This window comes from Leucopleurus acutus (genome assembly GCF_964270905.1).
Source record: "Leucopleurus acutus genome assembly, chromosome: 20".
Taxonomy (NCBI): domain Eukaryota; kingdom Metazoa; phylum Chordata; class Mammalia; order Artiodactyla; family Delphinidae; genus Leucopleurus; species Leucopleurus acutus.
Window position 1 is genome coordinate 33378759 of NC_139162.1, and position 27144 is coordinate 33405902.

At 35.9% G+C, this 27144-nt stretch overlaps 1 protein-coding gene across 3 annotated transcripts in view; it reads right to left on the reverse strand.

Moving 5' to 3' along the window:
* The window catches only part of CYLD (CYLD lysine 63 deubiquitinase), a 61859-nt gene that overhangs the window by 5397 nt on the left and 29318 nt on the right, over positions 1–27144 (reverse strand). For all 3 annotated transcript variants that reach the window (XM_082862491.1, XM_082862492.1, XM_082862490.1), the window contains 12 exons: positions 23385–23483; positions 21701–21817; positions 16530–16909; positions 15478–15643; positions 14189–14330; positions 12796–12918; positions 10023–10114; positions 8795–8861; positions 3933–4065; positions 2919–3027; positions 1738–1856; positions 1241–1457 (listed from right to left, as the gene is read on the reverse strand). In XM_082862491.1, the coding sequence (XP_082718617.1) occupies positions 1241–1457; positions 1738–1856; positions 2919–3027; positions 3933–4065; positions 8795–8861; positions 10023–10114; positions 12796–12918; positions 14189–14330; positions 15478–15643; positions 16530–16909; positions 21701–21817; positions 23385–23483 (1764 nt within the window). The remainder of the gene's footprint in view (positions 1–1240; positions 1458–1737; positions 1857–2918; positions 3028–3932; positions 4066–8794; positions 8862–10022; positions 10115–12795; positions 12919–14188; positions 14331–15477; positions 15644–16529; positions 16910–21700; positions 21818–23384; positions 23484–27144) is intronic.

The window sequence follows — 27144 nt, forward strand, 5'->3', positions numbered from 1 at the left end:
AGTTTAGGGCAGATCTAGTAAAATGAATACCATTTTATCCCGCTAAATTTAAAATATGTATTTGTGTGATTCTCGCAAGGTTTTGTTCTACATTTCGTTAGACTGAATGAAGATGCTATGAGGCATGGTCTTAGGGATTCCAGGAAAGGCTTTAGCCTCCCAGTGGCTTTTCTAAAATCGCCTGGAACCCTTCTGCTTTTGAGTTACATGGCTAAATGCAAATTTTAACTGGGGTAAGGACCTATTTACAGTTGGGGCTGTGCTATATCCCTCAACCGTCTGAGAGTTGAGAAAACGTTGAGAACCCTTGGGGTACAGCTTGGGCATCTGATCAAGAGGCTGCCACAAGGTGGCGTCCTAGGTCACCCGAGGGCCACACCAGAAGACTCGGTGTCTGGAGCGTGAGAGTGACTAAAGGAAAAACGGAAGAGAACTGGAAGTACGTGTAAGTCATACTTCATAACCTGGCCTAGGACCAGTCCTAATCTGTAAACTCTATACAGGCAGGGGTACAGCTGTTTTGACAACTGTTTCGTTTTTGAAACCTACTAGAGCCCCAGGCACTTCACATGCACTCATTAGGTATTTGTTAAATAATGACTAAACATCCTAGAAAGCAGCCTAGAAGGTGCAGTATGTTCCCCACTTAAGGAAGACAGATTACACACAGAATAAGCTTATTTTTCCAAAGAAGACATTTACTTCTATTCTTAGCTTTGTCATCTAGAAGACAACAGAAAAAACATAAGCACCGAGGTCAGAAAGACTGAATTAAATACAAGCTCTGAGACCTTAGGCACCTTAAATCTCAGCTTTAGTAAGAGAAAAATAGGAATCATTCCCATCTTGCAAGGATTTAGGTATAATGACGTAAGGTACCTCCCTGACAGCTTGGCACGCAGGTATTTAGGAAATGGTGACTATGGTACAGAAAATAAGAGAAGCCTGAAAGTCAAAGATGACAAAGCTGAAAACCTTTCAGCCCTAAAGAAAGAAATTTCCAGTTCAGTTTTTTTCTTTTTTTTAAAAGACTCTATGCATGTCAAAATATCACAACAATATTATCCCTTCGTTTAGTAGCAGGGCTGTTAATGCATTTCAAGATTTCGGACTACGTCACCAAGATATTCCTGAACGGCTTTTCCCAACACTATCTTATTACTCAGACCAGGCTAGCCCACTATGGTTATCCCACTACAAACTCAAATGGCGCCACATGTAGAAAAGGTCTGGAAAGTACCATCCCGATCAGCCATGCTGTCAAAGAAGAGCCAGGCAGAGTCGTCTTTCCCGTACTTCACAAAAGCGACATAGTGGCTTGTTTCTATGCAGAGGACAGCAAATAACTCCATCTTCTGACGGGGGATGCAGCCGTGTCTCCAATCCCAGTCAGGTAAATCTTTGGGAAGTGACACTGGGTTATATTTATGATTCAGCCTCTTGGGATGAAGGTGGACCTGAAAGGGAACATGAAGAGAATGCCATTAAGAAGCCAAACTCAATGTTTGACGGGAATGAATGCCACTTACTCTAATTGAATACATCCTCACAAAGAGCAACTGAGTACTTGACAGAAGTCCATCAAATCAGCAGAGGAGGCATAAACAATACCATTTAATTATGGAATTTTTAAAGTTAATTATGATTCTGAAAGCTTTTCAAAACCTGAAATCCGTTTAAACTACAAATGATTCACTGTTTATTAAGAGAATATCCATTAAGTGAAGTCAAACTTACTTGAGTGTTGCAGGTTTTACAAAACTGCTTGATTTTTCCAGCTGAGATGTCAGGGTCATCGTAGCATTCTCTACACTCATACATTGCGAGCCCTCCACATATCCGGCACTGCCTAGGGGCTGAAAACGTTGGGGGTGGCGGGGAGTTAAGGGGTCTTTAAAAATGCATTCTTTCATTAAAAAGATTAAAAAGAAAAGTTAAGCTTTAAAAAGGATAATGCTCATGGACTCAGTGAAGTCCACCCCTCCCCATCCCCATCAACTTATTGGATTTTCTTGGATTCAGGATATCTTTAAAAACATTTTCTCTGACCAAATGACAATTTTTTAAAAATAATATATTCTAGAGTGTTTCCCCGATAATAAAATTTCTATTGATGAATATGCAAAAATACAAGAGAGTATAAATAAGAAAACCGAAAGCATCTACAATTTCAGTTAGCAACAGACAACCACTGTCAATCCAACTGTGAATTTTCTCAGATAATTTTATATCTGCACACTCATATAACTCGGCGCACGTGTGTGTGTGTGTGTGTGTGTGTGTGTGTGTGTGTGTGTGTGTGTGTGTGTGTAGCTCCTCTTATAGAAAATATCAGCATACTCTCCTTTTCACTTATCATTACATCATGACCGCTTTCATATAACACTGGTCTTCAAAAACATGAATTTTAATGGCAGTAGTTTTGTTGTAGAGATACACCATAATTCACTTAACTACTCTCATTAACATATAGAGTGCTTCTAATTTCTTACTCATAAACCATTTACATATGAAATATTGATTTACATGTCTGATTATTTTTTCAGAATAAATCTTTTTTTTTTTTTTTTTTTTGGCGGTACGCGGGCCTCTCACTGTTGTGGCCGCTCCCGTTGTGGAGCACAGGCTCCGAACGCGCAGGCTCAGCGGCCATGGCTCAGGGGCCCAGCCGCTCCGCGGCATGTGGGATCTTCCCGGACCGGGGCACGAACCCGTGTCCCCTGCATCGGCAGGCAGACTCTCAGCCACTGCACCACCAGGGAAGCCCCCAGAATAAATTTTAGTATAGTATTTCCAGGCTCTTCAGATACCAAACTGTCCTTTAGGAAACTCATATCCTGTTAGACTCACATTCACAATTAACGTGAATGACCTGACAGACTATTTCTGAAAAACAAACAAAAAAATCTTGTACTTACTGTCTTCAAGTAAATCTGTTATATTTAATTCCAGAGAAGGAAAAATTTTTTTAAATAGTTTAAAGTCTTTTCCAAATCGAGGCATCTGAATAATCAGACATGATGGTGCCTAAAAAAAAAAGATACATAATTTTAGAAGCAAAACGCTGAAAAAAAATTTCCCCGAAATAGTTGATTGTCAAACCAAGCAGTGGTTCCACCATAACATGGATGGCTTCTCCGTGTTCACAAATGGGATCCACACGTGAAATGGACTGTGAAGGCAGAGCACCACGGAGCCACAAGCCTCAAGTAGTCCAAGATCTATGGACATGTGGACACGGAAGTCAGGCAGTTCAACAACCTTGGGTCTCAAATAATATGATGACCATGCAGAGTCATCTACTTTGGGTTTATATTTTTTAAAGGCTTTGGAAAAACCTGAAGGACACTATTCCTTATACTTCAACAAATAAATAACGGTAACTATTAAGGTTTTACCAGAACATTCCTTCAGAGATGGATACAATGAAAATGAACCACAAGCATGTACTACTAAGATCATGAAGATACTCAGTAAACAGTAAAAGAAAAGTAATTTAAATCACTTGTTCATTTACAGTAAGTGAATTTTGTTTTTTATTGAAGGAGGAAAAATAAACATTTTTTTGATATATTTGGGTAATATGCTTGGGTAAAATTTTTAATTGGGTAAAATGTTAAGCTGGGTGAAAGGACAACAACAACGAAAAAAAGCAAATCTTCTTTGCTTTAAGCTACTTAAAAGTTTTCAAGTTACAAATTAGAATGATATTTTCTATGGCACCAAAAATCTAAAAAGTTCAATCAGTTCTAAGGTATTTTCTACATGGACAAAGTTGAAGCATGGCATATTTTTTTTAAAATTTGTGTTTTGTTAACAATTTGTGCTCCTAACTGTTCTCAGTGGGTTAAAAGTAATAGTTATAGAAACTATAGTTGTCTGGAGAACCCTAATGACTTGCATAAAAAATACAATAAGTAATTATCACTAACCTCAGCAAATTTCAGGTTGCTGTTGATAAAAGACCATTCTAATAATTGCTGAATTGTAGGAACTCCAACTTTCTCATTTTTTTCCATAAAAATCTGATAGAAGTAACAATCTTGAACTTTCTGACCTGCTGATCTAAAAATATGCAGAAAAAAGGCAGATAATTTATTTATGAAATGCATCAAAAAGTGAAGTGGTTCCAGAGGCATTTGAGAACAGAAAAACTGTTGAGAACAGAAACCGATGGTGCAACTCTGACCATAAAACCAATGGTGCAACTCTGACACTCAGAACAACAGGGGCAGAGACAATCATTTAGATAAAATAATTAAATGTACTTATGCATAAGACCTTGCAAATGATTTCTTGTTTAAGTTCTCATATTGAAAAGCTGCCTTAGTGATTAAAAGAAAAATAATGCAATAACATCCACAGTCAAGAAGCACTGTGTGAACAATAAAAACCAGAAGCTAACATCACTTGGTTCAACTTAACCACCGAAGCTAGAAAGGAGCAAACTGCATTTAATGCTTGAAACAGGAAAGTTAATTTGTACATGCCTGAATGGGACAGACCCTAAGAGATCTTCCAGATGCAACTTTTCATTTCTAAAATAAAGGCCCTGAGATCTGGGGAAGGATAATCCTTCCCAGTAACTCAAAATCAGAGCCAGGTATAAAACCCAGGTGTCCTAACAACTGCTCACTATTCTTTGCACCGAAGCATGCTGTCTCTTTAGATGGTCACTCACTTATTCAACAAACACCAAGTTAGGGCCCACTATATGCCAATCACCGTGTTACCCTTATATTGAACATTTTCCCTTCTAAATATTTTACTTCAGAATGCATGAAAATTCAAGACTAACTCTACTAAAAGAATCAATAATCTTTCAATTTACTATTTACCCTTTTTAGCAGAATTTCTGCATATAGAATCAGACTGTTTACAATTAGATTTATAAGTACAGTTCAAGATTTTGAGGGAAAAATATTAACATAGTTTTCACAATAAAATCTCAGCTATTGAGAGGCCAACCTCAGAAACCCTCAGTTTCCCAAAGCAACTTATAGCCTGAAATAAACACAACTTATTTGGTAACAAAGCAAAGATTCTTGGGAAGCTACAACAACAACAAAAAAAATGATAGCCAAAAAACCTGAAGGTTATGCTGTACCAATATTTTAATTGGTTACAGATGACAATAAAAGGCCAGCATTTTTCTGGCCAAAAAGCAAAAAAGCATTACCAAAAAAAGCCATTAAAAAAAGCCAAAAAGCCAAAAAGCATTAAAAAAAATTAATAGGTAACAGAAAAAATAAGACTGGAAACTAAGAAAGCAGAAAGTAGTAGAGGTCAGTAGTTGCAAAAATTAGAAATAATAATAGTGATGGGGAGGGGGATGGTGGTTGGAGGGAGCATGGAGTGGCAAACACGAGAGATGGGAACCAGAAATGAGGATGTAATACCAACAGCTTTGGGATACTGGGACAGAAAAACTGGAGGCGGTGAGGGGGGCAGCAACCACTCAAACCTCATAACTAAAGTTTTAGAAGGCTAATATCCTAGGGTAATTAGCTGGGCATTAAGACACACATATAAAAGAATCACAACAAAACTGGTGCTGTTGTACAAAATCATGAAATTTACATTGCTGTTTATCACCAAAAACATCTAAGAGCAGAAGGGTACAAATGTTGTATTAACCTTAAAAGAAAACAGACGTCTACAGAGAAGACAAAAGTATCCATGGGTTTGCATAATATTGGTCTATCTACCTTTGTAACACAGACCATAATGGGTAGTCAACTAAAACTTTTTACAGATTCTGCATTATCTAGTACTATGGAATATAGCATATCCATGTAATAAGAATTGCCAGTTCTATTGTTCTATAATGAGAGGTACTCAGTAATACAACCTGAATATTCCCTTATATCTGCTTCCTGATGCTGATCTTATTCCGGTTATTTTTCTTGTAATGCTTTACCTCCATCCATTAGCCTCTCGCATTAGTGGCTATGACTTTAGCTTCACCTTAGCACCCCATACACAGTAATTATTATTACTACTACCATCGTTGTTATTGTTTTTAAGTATGAAGGCTTTACTTACCCACATTTACCAATTTCTTGCTTGGCTTTCTTGCATATCACTCCTTTATTCTAAATTCAGTTTTATGTTATTAAAGTACACCCTGTAATAAGTCTCTGACTGGTAATTTAGTCTTGGTTCTTCCAGCTCAGGAATTTTATGCATCTTTATTCTTAGAAATTAAGTCTGTCAAAAATTCCAAAAAATCTTCAGCTATTATCTCTTGAAATATTGCTTCTTCCCTATTCTCTCTAGTGTCTCCTCCTACAATGACAATTAGAATTTGTCTTCCATGTCTCTTATCTCCTCTTTCTGGTTTTCTAACTCTTTATCGCTTTGGGCTACATTCTGGGTAATTTCTTCAGATCTATCTTTCAAGTAAGCAATTCTCTCTTTAGCTGTGCATACTGCATTCAGTGAGGTACCCTCTCCCAGCTATATATACATATATGGCTATATATATATAACTACATATATAGTTTTTTATTGTATTTTGGGGAGTTTTATTTTTGTTTATTTTTCTTTGTTATCAAATCTGCATTTATCCTCCATAGGTCTCTAAGTTCTTCTTTTTTCTCTTAAGCTATTTAAGAATATTCATATTAAGAATATCATTTTAGAATAGTCTCTTTTAGACTACTTTACTATTTCAAGGTTTTAAGGTACTCATCCTCCTATTTGTTGCATCAGCTGATGCTCCCCCAGTCAGGAAGACAGGCTCATGGAGGGGAAGAATGACACTTGGGAAAAAAACTCTAACTTTTAAAGTATTTTTTTTTATCTTTTTATAATCTTCAAACTAGTGATTCTCAATATGAAGAGGCTGCTGAATGGGGAGGAGAGGCAGAGCTTCCCAGGGCCCTCTTCAAACTCCACAAGACCTTCAGACACTGAGACATATTCCTATATGTGACTGACCCTTCTTCACCCACTCTGAGAATCACTGCAGTATTCATCCTATGTACATCCTGTGCTCTGCAGTATTCATCCTATGTAACACACCAGGAGTGTATTACAACCCAAGGTGTGTTGGGCTATGCAAAAAAAGAATGAAAACTGTTTTAATCATCTGAAATTTATCTCTTCAAGATGAAAAACAGAAGTGATTTTTTTCCTCCCAAATTGCCTGGCAGATTTCCTACATCATGTATTCAATATATATTTCCTTCCTCCTTTGTGTTTGAAGGTCGACTTATAAAATACTGAAATACCACATATAGTTAATTCTATATCTGGGCTTTCTATTCAATTCTATCTATCCAATTTCTAATTGTATACCAGTATCACACGGTTTTAAATGTCTGTTGTTTTGTCTTTATAGCTTATAATAGAGTTCTTTAAAAAAAAAAACTGCAATGTTTTCACCCATTTCATCTTGTAGAGAATTCTAAAATCATTTTACTAAGTTCCAGGAAAAAAAAAAAGTTAAGATCTTGACTATGTACAAGTTATTTTGTAAACATTAACATCCTTAAGTTATTTAATCTTCCTACCTGGAACACAATCTTTCTCACTAATTAATTAAATCACCTTTTAGCTCTGTGCAAGTCTTCTTTAAAAACCTATCTCAGTAAAATTGATTTCTTAGCATTTTATACTTTCATGAAGTATGAAATTATCTCTTTTTCATATTTGCTAGTGGGGATACCAGAATATGACTGATTTCTCCATGGTTTTTTCCTGCATGGTCAAATTACAAATTCTTGTGTTAATACTAGTAGTTTCTAAACAATTCTCTAGGATTTTCTGGGTATACATATAGCTATGACCTTATTTGAATAGATAATAAATATATCCTATCTTATTTCATTAGCTAGAACTTCCAAAATAACATCAAACTATAACTTCAGTACTGTCCACCCTTCCCTCCATCCTTCTTACTCATCAATTTGACACTGGCATCAAAGAACATCACTTAAGACACTGAAATGAGTAAGAATACTTGTCTGTGATTAGGTTTTAGGGAAGTAAATAGTATATAAGCAAGATTTTTCAACAAAGAAACCCAGACTAAAATGTAAAAAGGCCCAGCATTCAATCTGGAAAGTTCATCAATTTAGAACATCTCACTAAGAACTTCACTGTATTAGATTCAAGGCTTTCACTGAAGATGGGGGGAAAAAAGACCAAGTTATAAAACTGAGAACAAGAGAGCTAATTTAGAGCTAAATTAATTCTTTGACTAATGGGTTGTCAAAAACAGTGCTCCCACAGTGTTTGATTGAGTTTGAATAATATTCTCTTAAAAGGATTCATTAATTTAAATTACAAAAATATTTACAGGGCTTCCCTGGTGGCACAGTGGTTGAGAGTCCGCCTGCCGATGCAGGGGACACGGGTTCGTGCCCCGGTACGGGAAGATCCCACATGCAGTGGAGCGGCTGGGCCCGTGAGCCATGGCCACTGGGCCTGAGTGTCCAGAGCCTGCGCTCCGCAACGGGACAGGCCACAACAGTGAGAGGCCCGCGTACCGCGAAAAAATATATATATATATTTATATACAGTTTTATAAGAAAACGATTTGCAATAGTGCTTATTACTGGGGTTAAAATTAAAAGCACAAATTTACACTGGATTTGTTCCTCAAGTTAAGTATGATACTATGGCAAAGATAATGATTTAAATTAATTTGCATTGCAGGAACCTAACATATTGAGATCCCTAAATAAATACAATATTAAGTAATCATTAAGGAAATCATTTCTACTGAATGATGGCAGTGGAAATGAGGACTATTTTTTCCAATGCTTCTGTAACAGTTTAAAATTACCTTATCTTTAACAATGGTTCTACCCTTAAAATATGATGAAACAGAATATTCAAGAATTCTTCAGGATCTAGGAGAAAATAAAAAATCAAATAAGTCACAGACAAGATTTTTAAATCATTCTATTTTTCCTTTATAACAGTCATATTCCTATACAGAATTCAATTTCATAATCAATATTATTTCCATTAAAAGCATAGTTCTCAAGTTTTCCTAACAAACTACAAAGGATATTTAAATGATACGATAAAGTATTACGTGCCAATTTTGTTATAACTTTATTTTATTTCAAAGGGTATAATAATTCACATATAGGGAAATAATTTTAATTTCTTTGGGAGGGGCTTAAGATAAGTGTAATAAAACCTGATGTATGACCTTATCTTTCCTGTTATTTAAATAATTATCAAGTCTGTAACTATTATAGCTAGTATGCTGTTAATACATTCAAAGTCAGGAGTTGAATCTCTGAGTAAATTCATTAGCTATGAATAGATTAAAACACTGTCTCTGACCATAAACTTAATCCTAATCAGCCATTTGTAACTCCCTTTATAACAAGGAAGGCTAAGTGAGAAATGTGGATGACTCAGTGCAACTCTTCAACCCTGAAAAGAAAACAACTCCGAATATCATCGCTGGACGGAAAGATCTCCTTATTTATTCATAATATACTAAAACCAGCCAGCTTCTTAAAGGGGTTCATTATTCCACATATGACTCACTTTTAGAAGAGAGAAAGCATTTACAAAAAGAAAATTGTACACCACATAGAAAAAAATTATATTTTAATATATAATCCCCAAAACTACACAGATATAACATTTCAGCCAACAATTTAGCATTTATGCTTTCAAGTTACTTTTAATGCCTATCCTATAAATTAAAACAGTCACCTTGGGCTTCCCTGGTGGCGCAGTGGTTGAGAATCTGCCTGCTAATGCAGGGGACACAGGTTCGAGCCCTGGTCTGGGAGGATCCCACATGCCGTGGAGCAACTAGGCCCGTGAGCCACAACTACTGAGCCTGCGCGTCTGGAGCCTGTGCTCCGCAACAAGAGAGGCCGCGATAGTGAGAGGCCTGCGCACCGCGATGAAGAATGGCCCCCACTTGCCACGACTAGAGAAAGCCCTCGCACAGAAACGAAGACCCAACACAGCAAAAATAAATAAATTAATTAATAAACTCCTACCCCCAACATCGTCTTTAAAAAAAAACAAAAAACAGTCACCTTTTTCTTCAGAGGTAAATCCTGATGCAGCCTCAACTTTTTCAAGTATTTTCCTCAGTTTCATAATCTTTGTTGCACATACGTATCCATATCTATGTTAGTAAAAAACTATTAATTAATATTAGCAAATACATTAAATTAATATAACACATTTTTTATTGAAGGACAGTTGGCTTACAATGAACATAACACATTTTGATAATCAAATATTTCTTATGTAACTCCAGTGTGTCATAAATTAGTAAGCTTAATAAGTATTTCAGAAAATACAATTATAAGCTTCTTCTTGAGGTTTGTAAATTTTAAAATCTATAATCAGAATTATCTCAGACACTATGATAACCTAAAAATAACTATCATATACTAATAAAAGAAAAAAATATTTTTCATTTATGATGACTGTTTTTTTAATACTATTTTACTTAAGGAATTAAAACATGTACTTTACAAAACAGGATATACAATTTTGAGAGAGAATCCTTTTAATGCTGTACTAAAGGATGAAATAGCTACCAAGGGGGATGGAAAAGGGCAGTGATAAGAAAGTGAAATTCTAAACTCTGCAATCAAACCAGTCATCGTAACTATGACACTTTCTCTTATCTTTCTCTGAATACAGGATACATTCAATAAGCTTCCTGTCAATCCTTGACAAAATTCTAATTCTAAAAATGGCTTCAGAAGACAGCTTAGAGGCCACCATGGGCTTCATAAGAGCAAGTCAGAACCACCTAATCTTATATCCATTTTTCATACCGGCTATCCACTCACTCATTAGCTCTTTGCGGCCAACATATATTGAGCATCTACCACTTACATAGTAACCTAACCTTTCAGTCACTGGGAAAACAAAAATGAATAAGGTGAAAAAACAGGGTCTCTGCCTGCGAGAAGCTTGAAATGGAGAAAGCACGTGTTTCAGTACCAAGTAAAACCAGTTAGTTATAATCTAGATATGACTGCTGCAGACACAGGGAATCTTGATCAAAACAGGGCATCTGACAAGCTTCTTGCTGTGGACAGGGTGACAAAGTCTGACGAACCATGATTCTTGACTGGTTGGACAACAGTATTCAAAGAACATTTATTAACGGACTTATGGTGTTTTGGAAGGAAAGAAGGAAGTGGTAACATGCCTTAGAGTTTTGGATTTAATCTGTCTCGTTCTAGTATCAATCACTTGGGGGGAAAATAGACAGTATGTTTAAAATTTGCATTTATACAAATATAATACAAAATAACTGATGTAAAACTCAAGATTCATAATTATCTTAAGGGGGTAAAAACTACAGTTATTTTCATCATTACAGAATTCAAAGAAAACAAAAGATACAAGTAGGAAATTTATTCACCTATAATATACTTTCCTAGTCATGTTATATAGTAGGTCATTCCGAATGCTCATTATATTTCAGTGTTCTGCATTTTGGGGTCAAAATCTTACATCAAACTATTTTTTATTTTAATTGTTAAATAATAAAAGTATGTCACAAAATTTAAATTTATCTTAATATGGACTTTAAATTACATAGTTTGCTCCCTATATTCCTAAAAGAACAGATTTGTTTTGTGATCTATGGCCCTGACTCTTCATAGTTTAAATTTTACACTGTGACATTATCACACATTCCTCCTACCACTTAACAAAAGTCCTTACTAGATGTCTTGTACTTATACCATTACAAATTGCTTCCTGTGGCCAAAGAAAGACATACTTATAATTCTTAAACTAGGAGATAACCAAAAACATCACCTTTTTAAGAGAAGTGGAGGGAGGCCTAAATATCTTCCTTTAACCAAGAAATGTGTTAATAAAATACATCTTATTTATTTCTAACATAAAACTATTAAATACTTGCTACTCTATAAATAAAAATGTCCCTTGCTGCTATTCATTCAGATAAAATTGTTTAAGAAGCCAGATCATACCGATTAAACTAATAAGCATGATTACATTCGGGGTAGTATTGAAGATAAGAATCCCAAATACCTTATATCAGCTTTTATAAACCTACTGTAATTGCTGAATTGTAATACACTCTACCAAAATGGTTTAATCACTTCATGGCATACACTATGTGCTACACTTTGGCCAGATTTAAAATGTTAAAGAAGTAAAGACAGTACAACGGGACTTCCCTGGTGGTGCAGTAGTTAAGAATCCTCCTGCCAATGCAGGGGACACAGGTTCGATCCCTGGTCCGGGAAGATCCCACATGCCATGGAGCAACTAAGCCTGTGCGCCACAACTACTGAGCCTGTGCTCTAGAGCCAGCGAGCCATAACTACTGAGCCCGCGCACTGAAACCACTGAAGCCCATGTGCCCTAGAGCCCGTGCGCTGCAACTGCTGAGCCCACACCCCGCAACTACTGAAGCCCGTGCACCTAGAGCCTGTGCTCTGCAACAAGAGAAGCCACCGCAATGAGAAGCCCGTGCACCGCAACAAAGAGTAGTCCCTGCTCACCACAACTAGAGAAAGCCCGTGTGCAGCAATGAAGACCCAACGCAGCCAAAAAATAATTAAATAAATAAAATAAAAATTAAAAAAAAAAAATAAAAGTAGCAACAAAGACTGAACAGAAATCTTCTTAAAAAAAAAAAAAAAGACAATACAAGGACCGAAAGTTAAAAAAGATGTTAATACATCATCGAGAGAACTAATTCTCTCCCATTTCTCATTAAAGGAAAGCAGGGAATAAATTAATTACTGTACCAAAAAACAGCACCTAGGATACCACACCTAAAGGCAAAAATAACTATCTTCTACTTACATTCTCAGAGGATTAACGATTTCTGTCCTCAGCAGCTCTTGAGTTTCACTATAATATTCTACATCATTCTTTTCTTTGGGTCTAAGTAACACAGTGTCCAGAACAGAACTAAAAGCAAACAAGCTGCAAAATAAAAAGAATATTTTTCCTCATGCTGTAAATGTACTAATTTTTGAGAAACCCATACTAAAAAGAATATGAAGAGAAAAATCACAAACTCTGGAGAACAAATAACATGCAAATTCGTGTTTTTTATTAATACAGGTAACCAAGACCCCTGCCAAGGCTCCCATGGTTCAATCATCAGAGATCCTTAAGGAGAATACTAATATCAAGAAGGCAAACTATAGATTGACAGTGCTAAAGGATTAAAAATACGCCTTCAGTACACTGGAAAACTTCTTTGCAAAAGCTGAAAGAAGGCCTACAAATCTGAGTCAAACTACAACAGAGGAGAAAGTTTGGAAACTAATTTCCCAAGGCAAACACATAGCCAATATGTAACCCACTCTAGATATTACACTTCTCTCTCTCCACAGCCCTTTGCAGAAATCTGAATTCCTTTAAATGTCAAAATCACTTGTGAGTGACTAACAACAGTGACTTGCTGATATCAAAGAAAAAGAAAATTTGGCTAAACAGATTTTTATCAGAAAATCTGAAGAATACTACATCAAGTCTTGCTTTTGTCAACACCTCTGAGAGACAAAGTATTCTGCCCCCAAAATGGCCCACCACTTTTATTCTTCTCCCTTGTCTTTAAAATTTTAACATCCCATTAACTTCCTAATTCTTACAACATGGCTGTACAGAGCTGGCAGGTTATGCTCAGTTTAACTGGCGATGTTCTTGGTTCAAGCTTCAGAGTGTAAAAATTCTTGCCATGTTAAATTGTTCTTCTTTGGAACAAACTACATATACGAGGGCAATTGTGCTTCTACTGAAAATACTTCTTTAAAATGAAGTAGTTTTATGATTGCCTCTGCCTAGTAAAACAAACACACACGCCAGTCAATGGCTTATGACAAGTTATTTGATTTGTGCACAAAGATCCTGTACTTATTCTCTTCAGTCCTATGATTTCCCACATACCCTCAGAATATCTGTACCACCTGTAACACTATCATTCACCTCTTATCCATCATTCACTGCATTATTTTTTATATTAATTTTTTGGATACAGGCACATAAGGCAACATTCAGTAGCTTCCAAGGAGTATATAGTGAAATACAAATCTCCCTTTCTCTCCTGAACCCCAGCCCCCAGTTTCTCCACTCAGAGGCAATTAGCAGTTTCTTTCTCTCTTTCTCTCTCTCTCCGACACACACACAAAGAAACACACACACCTGCCCCCATGGCACTATATTCCTACTGCATTAATTTTAAACTTACCAGAATAAGGTTGAGTCTAAGTAACAAGAATTGTAATGACCCTGGATACCTTTCTTCTTTCCAATCATTATCTCTAAACCTTCTTTTTCCATTTTTGGTGGAGTATTTTCTTCTACTACTTCACTTAAGTAGCCTCCAAATGCTGCAAAGATAAAAATGAAAATAATTCTTTTAAACTATTATAGCTATGTATTCCCATACATATTTCTTCACTTAAAAATATCTCTTTGGGACTTCCCTGGTGGCGCAGTGGTTGGGAGTCCGCCTGCCGATGCAGGGGATGCGGGTTCGTGCCCCGGTCCGGGAGGATCCCACATGCCGCGGAGCGGCTGGGCCCGTGAGCCATGGCCGCTGAGCCTGCGCGTCCGGAGCCTGTGCTCCGCAACGGGAAAGGCCACAACAGTGAGAGGCCCGCGTACCGCAAAAAAAAAAAAAAAAAAATCTTTTTGTATTTTGATGCACAATTTATTACCCAACTTAAAACTAAGTTAAAGGTAGGTTTTGGTTAATTGTTATTCAGCTTGGCTTATAAAAAAAATGCTAATGTTCGTTTTCAACCTTACTTCCTCCACAATTTAAAAAACATTTTAGAGTATCAAGTAACGTAAAAAAGCATCTGCCAAGTAAAATATTTTGTTCCCCAAATATCTTATTTGTCTGAAGATGTTCCATTTTCAAGTTGGAAAAGAAAACAAAAAATTCCAAAGCACTACTTCAACTGTAAGAAAAATTGTTTTTCATAAAGATGGCTTTCCTATTTATACCTGTTTAACCCTCAAGATGTTTCACCACAATTATCCAAAACTGGAAAGGAACAGTATCAGGAAACTGCCACCTACTATAAGTGATGAGATCTGTCGTTCATCAAGCAATTAAAACTACTTCTTATAATAATGCTGACTTCTTGATAAGACATGCTTATTGATGTACTTGAACAATACAGAGAGAGGAAAATCAGTGCCATAACGAAGGCCACATTTCAATCTCTACTTCCTGGGTTGTTGAAAATTAAATGTCTGTAATCAACAGGAAGGGGAAAATAAATCCCACTATTTCTCAATTTTTAAGTCTCAAGCATGGTTTCCTGGCTAATACTTTTTCTAAATGTCCCCTCTTAGGATAACTGTAACTTTCTCATACACCAAGTAATAATTTTTTTCTGATTTAAAAGCTTGATGAAAACTGGCAGGAAAGAAGAAACACTGTTTACTACCAGCTACTGCAAAATGACATGAGGTCAGAACTAGAGTCATTCCAGATTGATGAATAAATGAAAGGCACACAAATACCTAAAGAGTTACAGCGTTCGATCTGATTGGAAACTGGCTGCAGGGACGCAAACCTAGAGTCTGGCCGGCAGCTCTTCAGTTTAACAAACAGCGCCTTCTTCAGGGCACAGGTGAAATACCGAGTACCCCTAAAGGTTCCATCTGTACAGCCTGCACACTCATCTTCCTGAAAAAGAAAAAAAAAAAAGCTTAAACATGCATTATTCTCCATCTTGCAAAGATGGTATACAAAGAACTAAGACTTGTTTCAAGTTTACCCTTTCTTAGAATTCTGCTGTCACACCTGTACTGAGAACTCCATCAGGAAAAAGGGGTTGACTAATCAGTGTTTCAGCCCACAGCTGACGATTTGAGAAATTAATGCCTTATTCCAGCATAAAATCCTCAATGTATTTCCCTTCAGAATATATGTTAAACCTTCCCTGGTTAACTGACTTCCCTGCATCATTTCCAAAAGCATTAAAACTAGTGGGGACAGGAGGCCAGAAGGGGCTGTTTATTTTAACAACCCAAAGAGAAAAATAGCATTCACTGGCCTGTAAACCAACAAATAAAAAAGCAAGAAATGTATTTAAATAAAAGCTAAATGTACTCAAATTCTCTTTCTGATTATGAAATGTCAAACAATATGCTTTCTAATCTCCAAAATCTTTCCCTCTACCAAAGATCTCAAAAGGTCACTAAAAATGGTGATTAATCTTAAAGTCAATGATAGAAATATTAGAACTGATTGCAGGAGGGAGGCTAAGAAAAAAGAAAAACTGATAACAGTTTGCTTTCCTTACTGCATTCTGTTTAATATAATGAGCCTAAACATATTAGCCTAAAAATCTACTTTCATTCCCTGAACATAGATCAACTAACATTAAGAATAAGTGGATCAGATGCTTAATGGGTGGCAAAGGATGTCAGGCAGCGTGGTAATAAAATTTTTCTCTAGTGATGGCTTTGTGGATAAATAAAATATGTCACCAAAAAGCAAAGCATAGGGAAAGATCTGTACAAAACCCCAGACAGAAAAGAAATGCAATTTTTAGGTGAAATTAAATTACCAGTTCCAGTCCAGCCAGTACTTCATTGAGTCCTGGCGGCTGACCAATCCAACGGATTACCCCATAGAAAGGAGGATTCTCTTTAACCTCGGCCAGCGAGCCCACTTCCAGGCCATGTGAGTTACCAGAAGATACGGCCAAGGGTGGACTCTCCTGCACAGGTGCGTTATTTAGGTCTCCCATCACAGACTGAACGGACAGAGAGAGCGGACTGTGGCTAATACTTCCATTGGTGTTGGGCATCTTTGTCAGACTAAATGGTAAAGAATGAAATCTGTTCTCGCTGGATAGTGAGTTCATGGAAGGAGGTTGCAGTGGTGGTGAAGCGTGTCCAAAGTCTGGAGAGATCTCCGTAAGCGATTTTGCAGGGTCTTCAGCAACTATAAGAAATTATTCTTAATTAGAGAAATTTATTCAAGAATATTAAATATGCCATACATCTCTAAAGATTAATATATACATAAGTCCAACTGCCCACCTGACCTCTTCTAGTATGATTCTCATAAGCATCACAAACTTACTACCTCCACGTCAGTGTTCTTGATTCAACCTCCACGTCAGTGTTCTTGATTCACATCCCCACCTCCAAATTTTTCTTCTTCAGTAAATGGCACCCAATTATTCAAACCAATAAAATATGTTATTGATTGGAATTGTATAGGTTATATTCTTTGTCCAAAATACAATTAAGTTACAAAAACCAATACAAAAAAGAGAGCAAAAAATTTAAGAAAGATGCTTCTAAATAACAAATGAGTCAAAGAAGAAATGATAATGTAAATTTTTAAAATAAAGAAAAAAACACTTGAACACAACTAAAGTAATACTTATAAAAGAAATGTATAGACTTAATAGTTCATTTTAGAAAAAAAGGAAAGGTAATTAATAAACTCAGCATACAACTTAGGAAGTTAGAAAAACAACAGAATAACCTCCCCAAAAGTAGTCAAGAGGAAAGAACACAAAAACAGAAATTAATGAAAGAGAAAACAAACATCCAATAAAAAGAACCAAAGCCAAAAGCTGTTTCATTAAAACAACTAATACAGTTGCCAGGCAGGTACTGCAAATCAGTGTGGAAAGAACAAACTTCTTAATAAATGGCGTTGAGATAATCAACTATGCATATTTTTAAAAAATTAAATTGGACTCCTCTGTCATACTCTATACAAAAACAATTTCCAGATGTCTTAAAGAAAAATGTCAAAGGCAAACCTACAAATTTTGCAAGAGAATATAGAAGAATGTTCTTTATGACTTTAGGGTAGAGAGAAATATCTTAAACATGAGTATACAAACCAAAAAGGAAAAGACTGACAAATATGACCACATTAAAATTAAGAGATACTTGTCCATTAAAAGGCATCATAGCAAGAGTAGAAATATGAGCCACAAACAAGGAGAAGATACTTGTAATCCTTATTTCTGACAAAGGATTAGAATTTGAAAAAGGTCTATAAATCAATTTTTTTAAAAGAGCAGAAAAAAATAGAAAAAAAAATGGGCAAAAGACTTGAAAAGGGAGCTCACAGAAAAAGAAACCTAAATCACCAACAAATCAATGAAAAGGTTCTTGCCCTCACTAGTAAATACATAAAAGAAAGTCAAAATCAACATGAGAGAGCATTTCAAAAGGTAAAGGTCTTAGAACATTAACTGCTGGTGAGGATGAGGAGTCAATAATACCCTTACACAAAGCCGATGGGAGTGTGAAGTGGTATTAACTATTCCGGGAAACAGTTTGGCATTATTTAGTAAAGGAAAGATGTGCATATCCCATGTACATCTAGTAATTCCACTCCTAGGTACATACCCTCGGCATGGGTAAGAATGTTAATAGCAGAGCTGTTAATAATAGCAAGAAAATAAAACCAGTTCAAATGTCCATCAGTGGTCAAATGGATAGTTACATTGTGGTATATTTAAATACCATATTTCACAGAAATGAAATGGAATGGAACGCAATGCTATACAGCAACGAAAACAAATAAATCATCATCACATACTACAACTTGGATGAATCTAGAAACATAATGTTGAGGGAGGAAATTACACAATATACATACAGTCTGATTCCTTGTATATAAAGCTCAAAACATGCAGAACTAACAGTATGCTGTTTAGATGGACAAACTCATAAAGCGATAATGAAAACCAAGAGAGCAATAAACACTAAATTAAAGATGATGGTAGCTCAGAGGAGAGTGAAAAGAACACCACCAGGAAGAAGCGCTGAGGGGATTTCAAAGGGAATGATAATGTTCTTTGCCTTAAAGTGGGTAGCGACTCCATGGGTGTTCACTGTACTTTATAACTTATCCATTTAAGATTCTTTACTGATGATACTTAATCTAAAAATTTTTTAAGTTATTATTTTCTTTCCCAAACCCTCAACCCCCCAAGCCCAACACTCAGTTCCATACAGCAAGATCTGTTGTTTCTACTTCCAAAATATACCTCAAATTTGTCCACCCCTCTTACCCTCTACTATCATCTCCCCAGTCAAAGCCACCATCATCTTTCACCATGCAACCAGTCTCTTACCTGGACTCTCTGCCCCTCTTCTCGCCCCTCTCCAATCTAATTACCATACCACAACTAGTGAGATCTTTTTTAAAGTTTAAAGATCTTACGTGATCTTGTATCATTCCCTTGTTTAAAACCATCAATGGCTTTCCAGTACCTTACAATAAATACTAAATTTCTTACCAACACTTACTAGGTCCTAAATGATCCGGCTCCTACCTACCCCTCCAAACTCATTTCATACACCTCTTTTCCTTGCTTACTCTGCTGCAGCCACTCTGGCCTACTTCCTGTTCCCCAAATATAGTTTCTTACCTCAGGACCTCTGCCTTTACTATTTCCTCTGCCTAGAATGCTCTTCTCAAGCTCTTTTTCTGGAAGTTTCATTCACATCATCCAGATCTCAACATAAATATCATTTCCTCAAAGACTCTTTTCCAAACCATCTCTGGAGCCAGCTTCCCACCAGCTGCTATCACCTTGTTCATTTCCTTCATTGCACATGTCACAGTTAACCTTGTCTGTCTATACATTTATTGTCTATCATACCAACTAGAATATAAGCTCCCTACAACAAGGAACTTTGTTAGTCTTTTCCATGGTTGGATCCATAACACTTGGTGTAGCTACTAACACAATAAAATACTTAATATTTAATTAAAAAAATTGAATAAATGAATCAAATGTTATAAAGAATAGTCTTTAAAATGTGTAAGTAAAACAACTACAGATATGATGTTCTTTTACAAGTAAATTGCTTCTATTTTCTAATTTAAGGATGCAGACCTATTCCATACAAATTTCATTACTTCATATGTCTTTCTGGACCAGTTAGAAGGTTACTATATTAATCCAGACAGCAAAAAACAAAGGAAAGGATCTGAACTAAGGCAGTGGTTTCAGAAATGAAGAGAGGGGAAGGATTCTAGTGATATTAAAGAGGAGGAAATCCCTAGGACTTGGTGACATCTGGATGTGACTAATGAGAGAGAGAGAGGAAGTCCAGGATGAAGCAGAAACTTACATTTTAGGCAACTGGACTCATGTCTCCATCTCCTGGCTCCGTAAAAACATAACTCACAAGGCCATCAGCGACTGCCACTGGCTAAATCCAACGGGTTTTTGTGTGGTCTTTATCTTATTTGCCCTCTCAGAAGCATTCGACACTGGTGTCTATTAGCTCCTTGGCTTGTTGGCCCAATAACCTCTTGTTTTGCCCACATCCTCTGGTTACCTTTTCTCTGTCTCCTTTGAAGACTTCTCCTCCCAGCCATTATGCTCCTCAAGGCTCAGACTTCAGCCACACCCTCCATCCCTACTTTCTCCATAGGTGATACTATTCACAGGATTTTAATCACCACATACGTGAAGGCAAACTACAAATTTATTTCTCCAGCTCTTAACATCTCTTTTAAGCTCCAGATCTGCATATGCAACTGCCCGCTTGACAAATCAACTCTGGGAAGTTTAAAAGGCTCCTCAAACTCAACATATTCAAAGCAAATCCATCACTTTCCTCCACAATCACCTAATCCATCACCTTCCTCCATCATCACCTACGTATGCAGGCCAGAAAACTAGGAGTCATCACTCACATCTCTTTCTTCCTTACCTCTCACTTTCAATCTATCTGTGAATCCTGTCAATTCACTTCTGATATCTCATAGCCATCCACCTCTCCCCATCCCTTCCCCAACAAGTCTAGCCCCAGCGACTATAATCTACGGCTGAGCCTATCAGCAGCCTTCAACGGTGTCCTTGCATTCACACAGCCCCTGCTTCAGTCCACTGTCCACCCTGCAGCCACAATCATCTTTTCAAAAGGCAAACCCTGCAAACCCCTTGCAAAATCCTTCAGTGGCTTGCCATTTCCTTTTAATAGGATACACCAGGCTCCACGTGCCCTGGCCTTGTTTGCCATTCCATTCTCATCTCATAAAATGTTCTACCTCTCCGTTCTGGCTACTCTGGCTCTCTTTAGTCCTTGGCAAACACCAGCTCCATTTTACCACAAGGCCTTTACATATGCTGTTCTTTCTGCCTAAAACGTTCTTCTGCCCCATTTCAATTTGTTATCTATCACTCCCCTGGTAAATCTAAGCTCATGTCACTTCCTCCTAGAAATATCCCTGAGCCCCTCAAGTAAAAGCATCCCTTAATATACTCTCACAGCATCATATGCCTTCATTATACCCATCAAGACTGCAATTCTTCATTTGCTTCTGGCACACAGTAAGCATTCGATATATACTTGTTGAACAGATGAACAAAAGAAAAAAGAATAAACCAGAAGAAAGTGATGTCCCAGAACCAAGGGAAGGTAGAGTTTTTTAAAAGTGGTATCAAAAAAAAGGATATCAAGATAGTAAAGTCTTTAAATGATTCAACTGATTCTAGAGATCTTCTACCTTAAACAGATCAATGAAGTGCAGAGAACAAGCTGCTAATACATTTTCTAAATATTACATTAGCCTTAACAGCAGTGCAGCTCAAATTGTGTACAATATTTTAATTCAGCAATATTAATAAAGAATGGTCTACTCATTCTGTTTCCAAAAACTATCTATATTGGTGAAAAAGCCATTTTTTCTCTAGTGAGTTAAAAGGAGAGAATCATTATAAAGAACACTAAAATTATAGATTACCTTCATCAATATACCATGAATTTTTTGATTTGGATTGTGGTTGTGAGTCAACAGAAGACCCATTTAAGGTATAAAATAATTCAGATCTGTTTCTATTTCCAGGGTCTGAGGTAGATCCTATGGAACAAGAAAAGTTCCTTTTAAAAATAAAGTCAATATGACGTGAAAGTTCTTCCGTAAGAGAAAATAGTATGTATATGGTGTCAACAATTATTTACACAACCAACAGATGTATACAAACACAATATATTTTATTAGTACCTTCAGCTTTTAAAATTTTGGTAACCATTTTTGCAGTGTCAAAAAGATTCTTCAGCCCAAGAAACAATATAAGAGGAGAACAGGAGTTAAGTTAAAAGAAAAGCCTGCTTTTTTTTTTTTTTTAAACAAACTGCTTTAAAAAATCATTTCACGTACTATGGCTTATTTCCAAATGTCAAAATCACCATTCCCCAATTTCATTTAACGAAGCTCTTGGTTCACAAACTTAACATATTATTTTAAAACGGTTGCCCTCAAAAGAAGGCAGTCTTCAAATGTATATAAATAGATGCATAAATTAAGTTTAAAAGATTTAAGGTTTAAACATTTTGGAATTTAGTCAACAAATCCCTTGCTGAATTTCTTCATGTCTCTGAAAAAGTGAAGCAGTATTATTTCTTATACATTAGATTTATTAAATGTAAGAAAATTTAGTGTAGCTATGCCACAGACACATCAAGACATTCCCCCTGCCTCATTACTAAAAGGACATGCTATCGTTGAGAGCAGTGGGGTCTGAAGAACCTACAACAAAATCTGATTTCTTTTTCAATTTAAAGCAGATAACTTTACACTTCATACCTATAACTAAGATCTGCTACAACATAAGTAGTACACATATCTTAAGAAAATCTTTAGGCTATTCATATTTAAGTGAGAGTAGCAAATTGGTGCTAACCTATCTAGATCCATAGGTTAACATAAAAAATACTATCTATCACTTATATATTCTATTTAATTCTACATCTCCCAGGGTCCAATGTCACATAAAATATTTCTTAAAGTACAATTTCCTTTTAAATAAGCTGAAAAAGTTTTCTTCACTAGATAATTGAGGAAAAAATATTCTTTTCTTAACCTACATCTGAGTTGAAAATTCTTGCAGCTTTTTAAATTAGCTGTTTAGCTTGTATAACTACCACCCTATACATCTATGAAATATGTGGAAGCTAACCAAAAAACAACTAAAAACTCCACATGTATTGTAAGGGAGTCTCTGGAAGAAAGACAAAAATTTTTGCTTAGTGGTTTGGAATTTAATTTGTGCCACCTCTGTTAGCAAAATCCACATAATCTCTAGTATATTTTATCCTATAAACATTATCCATAAATGATTATTTTGTACAGTGTGACTCTAAACTATATATACAAATGTTACAAGTAGGGAATTCCAAAAACCAGCGTATATGGACCAGAAAAAGACACAGGTCCCCACAGGAAACTTTTCATCATTTAGAAAAGGTTGCGAACCCTTGGCTTAAGCAACACCATCTATAAACATTTTTTAGTAAACTACTAAAAATGTTTGCAAGAAGAAAGTCTACGTATACATTAAGGAGTAATACCTTTTAACCTTTTTTCAATGCTATGGCAAATAAAAAATCATGTAAATAACTAAGAACTGTATTCTATTAATCCATACCTGTAGCCTTTGGTTTATTATGACTGGATGAACCTTTGTCCCCAACACCTCTTGACATAAAGGCTAGTTTGGGAGGCCTCCTTTCCTGTGTAACGCTATCTGAAACAGTAAACATGTTTTTTAAAGATAAAAGCAAATTCTTATAGAAGAGAAACAATTGAGCAAATAATGACAATAACAACAACAATCCCTTTCCAATGAAAAAACAGAATTTTCAGAGTAGTTTTACAAATTCGTCAAGGCCATAAAAAGTACTGAAAAAGATCATACCAAAAAAAAAATCATTGCTGTATTTCAAAACATAATTTCTACAAGATAATACACCCCAAGTACAATTCAGCTATGTGCTTTAACTTCTTGAAAATTTAACCACTTTTAATCAATTTTATTTGATATGTTGAAACACCACCGAGAAAACCTTACTCAGTTTTTTGCAGGATTTCCCAAATCAGTATCCCCAGAACACCCCTGTGTGTTATGAAGTGTCCCACTCTCAAATATCTCTAGAAGATGCTGAGATAAACAGACTTCTTTACTGCATAACCCCAGAACCTTTAATATGCTAATATGCATTGTGAATCTCTCAAAAAGGGATATAATAAACTTATTTGATAATGTTTTTGGTGCCACTCTACTTAGCATCTCAGATTAATATATTTCATGGGACACAGATTGGAAAAAGTCTGGTTAGGTATATGTATCAGTTTTTAAAAATATATATACATGTTAAGAATAACACAAACACATATACATATAAGAGAAAAAACACAGAGAAATACACAAATGAATAATGCAGAAAGCCAGAGATAAACAGCAACAATATTTCTGAAGAAAACACTTAAAACTGTTTTGAAAAATTGGTGCAATAATTTTGTTTTTGATACAAAGACTACTTTAAACCTTAAAGGCCAGTGATTTTCATAAGATATTCACAAAAACTCATCAAGCAAATGTAGAAAAGTCAGTCTGGAAAGTTTTCCCCTGGAAAGTTCAACATATCCGTGGAATCCAACATGACACTTAAGAGTCCTACCTGATAAAGCTATGTATCAGCAAAAACAGTATCACCCACAGTGGATTTTTGAGAACAGAAAGAGAAAAAGAGGGAAAGTTTTACATTTTAAACACAAGGGCTATTTTTTTTAAGAAAAAGGAAATAATATTGAATTAATTATATATAAATGATGCTTGGTAACTTTTTTCCACAGTTGGAGGGGGAGAAGAATGCATTATTGAACTATATCTTAACTGTCTCATAATGTGATCAAATGGAATATTATTTTAGTTCAAAAATTATACTGAATAACCATGTGTTTAACCAAGTGATATAGTAAATGTGAGGCTATTTACCAATATTTTTATGATGTTACCATTCCAATATCTCTAAATACCACATGTGACAGCTACTGTGAAAGTAAAACTTCTTAGTCACTGGCAAAAGTTTCCAAATTACAGCATACAAATTGACTAAAGAAAACTAACTCCCACTATTAACTGTAATTAATTGCATGTAAGTACATTTTGAAAAGATCTTCACATGTATACCATAATCTATATACACTATACAGTTAGTGGTGATTATAATAAAGGCAGAAAATGGTCTTAACTAAGGCCGCCTGGCAGTACCAAAAGGCCAAATGGATGAGCCGGTGGTGACAACTCTGATGGTGATGCTAGGGGAGCGCTCCAAGGGTTAGGAATATGCAGGGCACTGGAGTTGGAAATGGTGGTTATCTTCTGCCAAAGACTTTGTCATGGGGGAGGTAGGGGCTCAAATATCAACTTTGAGGAATAGGACAGTCCTGCAGAATTCTATGCAGATAAAGGGTCACATGCCATATCTAACTTGCCCTCCAGCAGTTACATACCAACTAATTCTTTCCTTATCACAACTGTATTCATGATCCAAAATCAAAGGCTTCCATCTTAAATGAATTTTAAGAGATTACCATCTCAGGAAAAGGCAAGTATGAGAAAGTAAACAAAGTAAGGAATAAATTTGGCAGGCGATTTTGTGAGATTAAAACAGTCTTGATTAAAAGATATTAAAAGAGATAGCAAGACATGTCCACCAAACGGCATGTATAAAATGTTCACAGCAGCCTTATTTGTAATAAACTAAAGCTGGAACAATGCATTCTACAGGAGAATGGATAAACAAACTGTGATCTGTTCATGCAATGGAATATTACATAGCAATAAAAAAGAATAAACAACTGATATACAAAACACCATGGACACTGTGTTGAGAAAAGAAATGAAGCCAAAAGCACCCATTATATATACACAGCAGGAGTGCATTCAAAATGATAAAATTAGAAGCCTGCCCATCACTCTTCTCGATTTAATCAGAAAAAGAAAAACCTCTGGAAGAAACTTGGGTTGGAAATCATAACAATAAACCAGTGAACAATAACAAACCACAAGAAATGTCTGTGGATTTGAATGATCCACTAAATTGAGAAAATTGCTTAACTGAGGTACTGCTTAACATCATCAGCCACAAGAGCATAATTCAAACCCAAATGAGAATTTAATATCCATGGAGAAATCTACTGAAGAAAATGTAAGTTTACTTGGGTAGAATGAAGAATTATAAAACCCAATACCAAACATACTATACACAACAACAAAGCAAAAATCTCCTTACAGTGAGACTACTGATCAAAGTAAATATTTTCGTTATATTTTAGACAATTTTATATGAAAAATTGTTCAAGAAATCCTGGAAGGTCCATAGAGATAACATCAGGGTTGCATACTGTGATCTAGTGCTTCAAAATAACCTTTTGGCTCTAATTGTCTCATATGAGAGAAGTCCTGCCTATACAGACAACATTCAGGGTGATTCAGACTGACAAATCTCTACAGAAGGCCACTTGGCATTATCTATCAAAATGTAAAGTACACATACCCTTTGACCCAGCAAGTCCACTTCCAGGAAGTTATCTTTTTTTTAAGATCTTATAAATATTTTAATGTAAATATGAGTATAATATATCCCATTTAAATACTCAGAAAAGTATATTGATGGCACACAAGAAAAATCTACAGATGACATGATATTGAGAGAGACAAAACACAAAAGGAAAGAATTAGTATCCAAAATGATCTGAAAATGGAAGACTGGATAGTTCTAACGACATGAAGTTAAACAGGGACAAATGTAAAGTCCTGCCATGTGTCCCCCAAATCAACCATACAAATATAGATCAGAAGCAGAAGTACATGTGAACAAAATTGGGGATTTAAGTCAAGCGTAAGTTCAGGAATCATTAATTCATTAGTTTATAAGTGCATTCATTTAGTCAAGAAATACTACTAACTCCATGCAAGGAAGGCATTACCGTGTCTCTGGGAATATAATTCAAACTGTGACAGGGCAGGCCCAAAATCTTTTCTTCCAAAGTCCTGTTCTATTGCAATAATTAGTCTACATACAGACTACGGTATTCTGTTCCCCTCTAGGTGTCCAAGTGTGAAGGTGTCTTTAACAAACCAGGTCTTATTCAGAATATCTGGAAGGCATGCGATATGAGAAATGGCTAAAATGACTCAAACTATTTAGGCTGGAGAACAGAAGATGTAGGTGTCAAGGACACTCATCTTTGACTTTCTGAGGGTTGCTACAAGGAAGAGGGGCTGGATTTGTCCTAACTTCATCCCCAGTTAGAACTAGAATCAATGAGGGAAGTTATACGGAGGTAGAGGTAAGCACGTATCCAAGGAGAGACTTTTTCACAATTAGATCTTTCTAAAA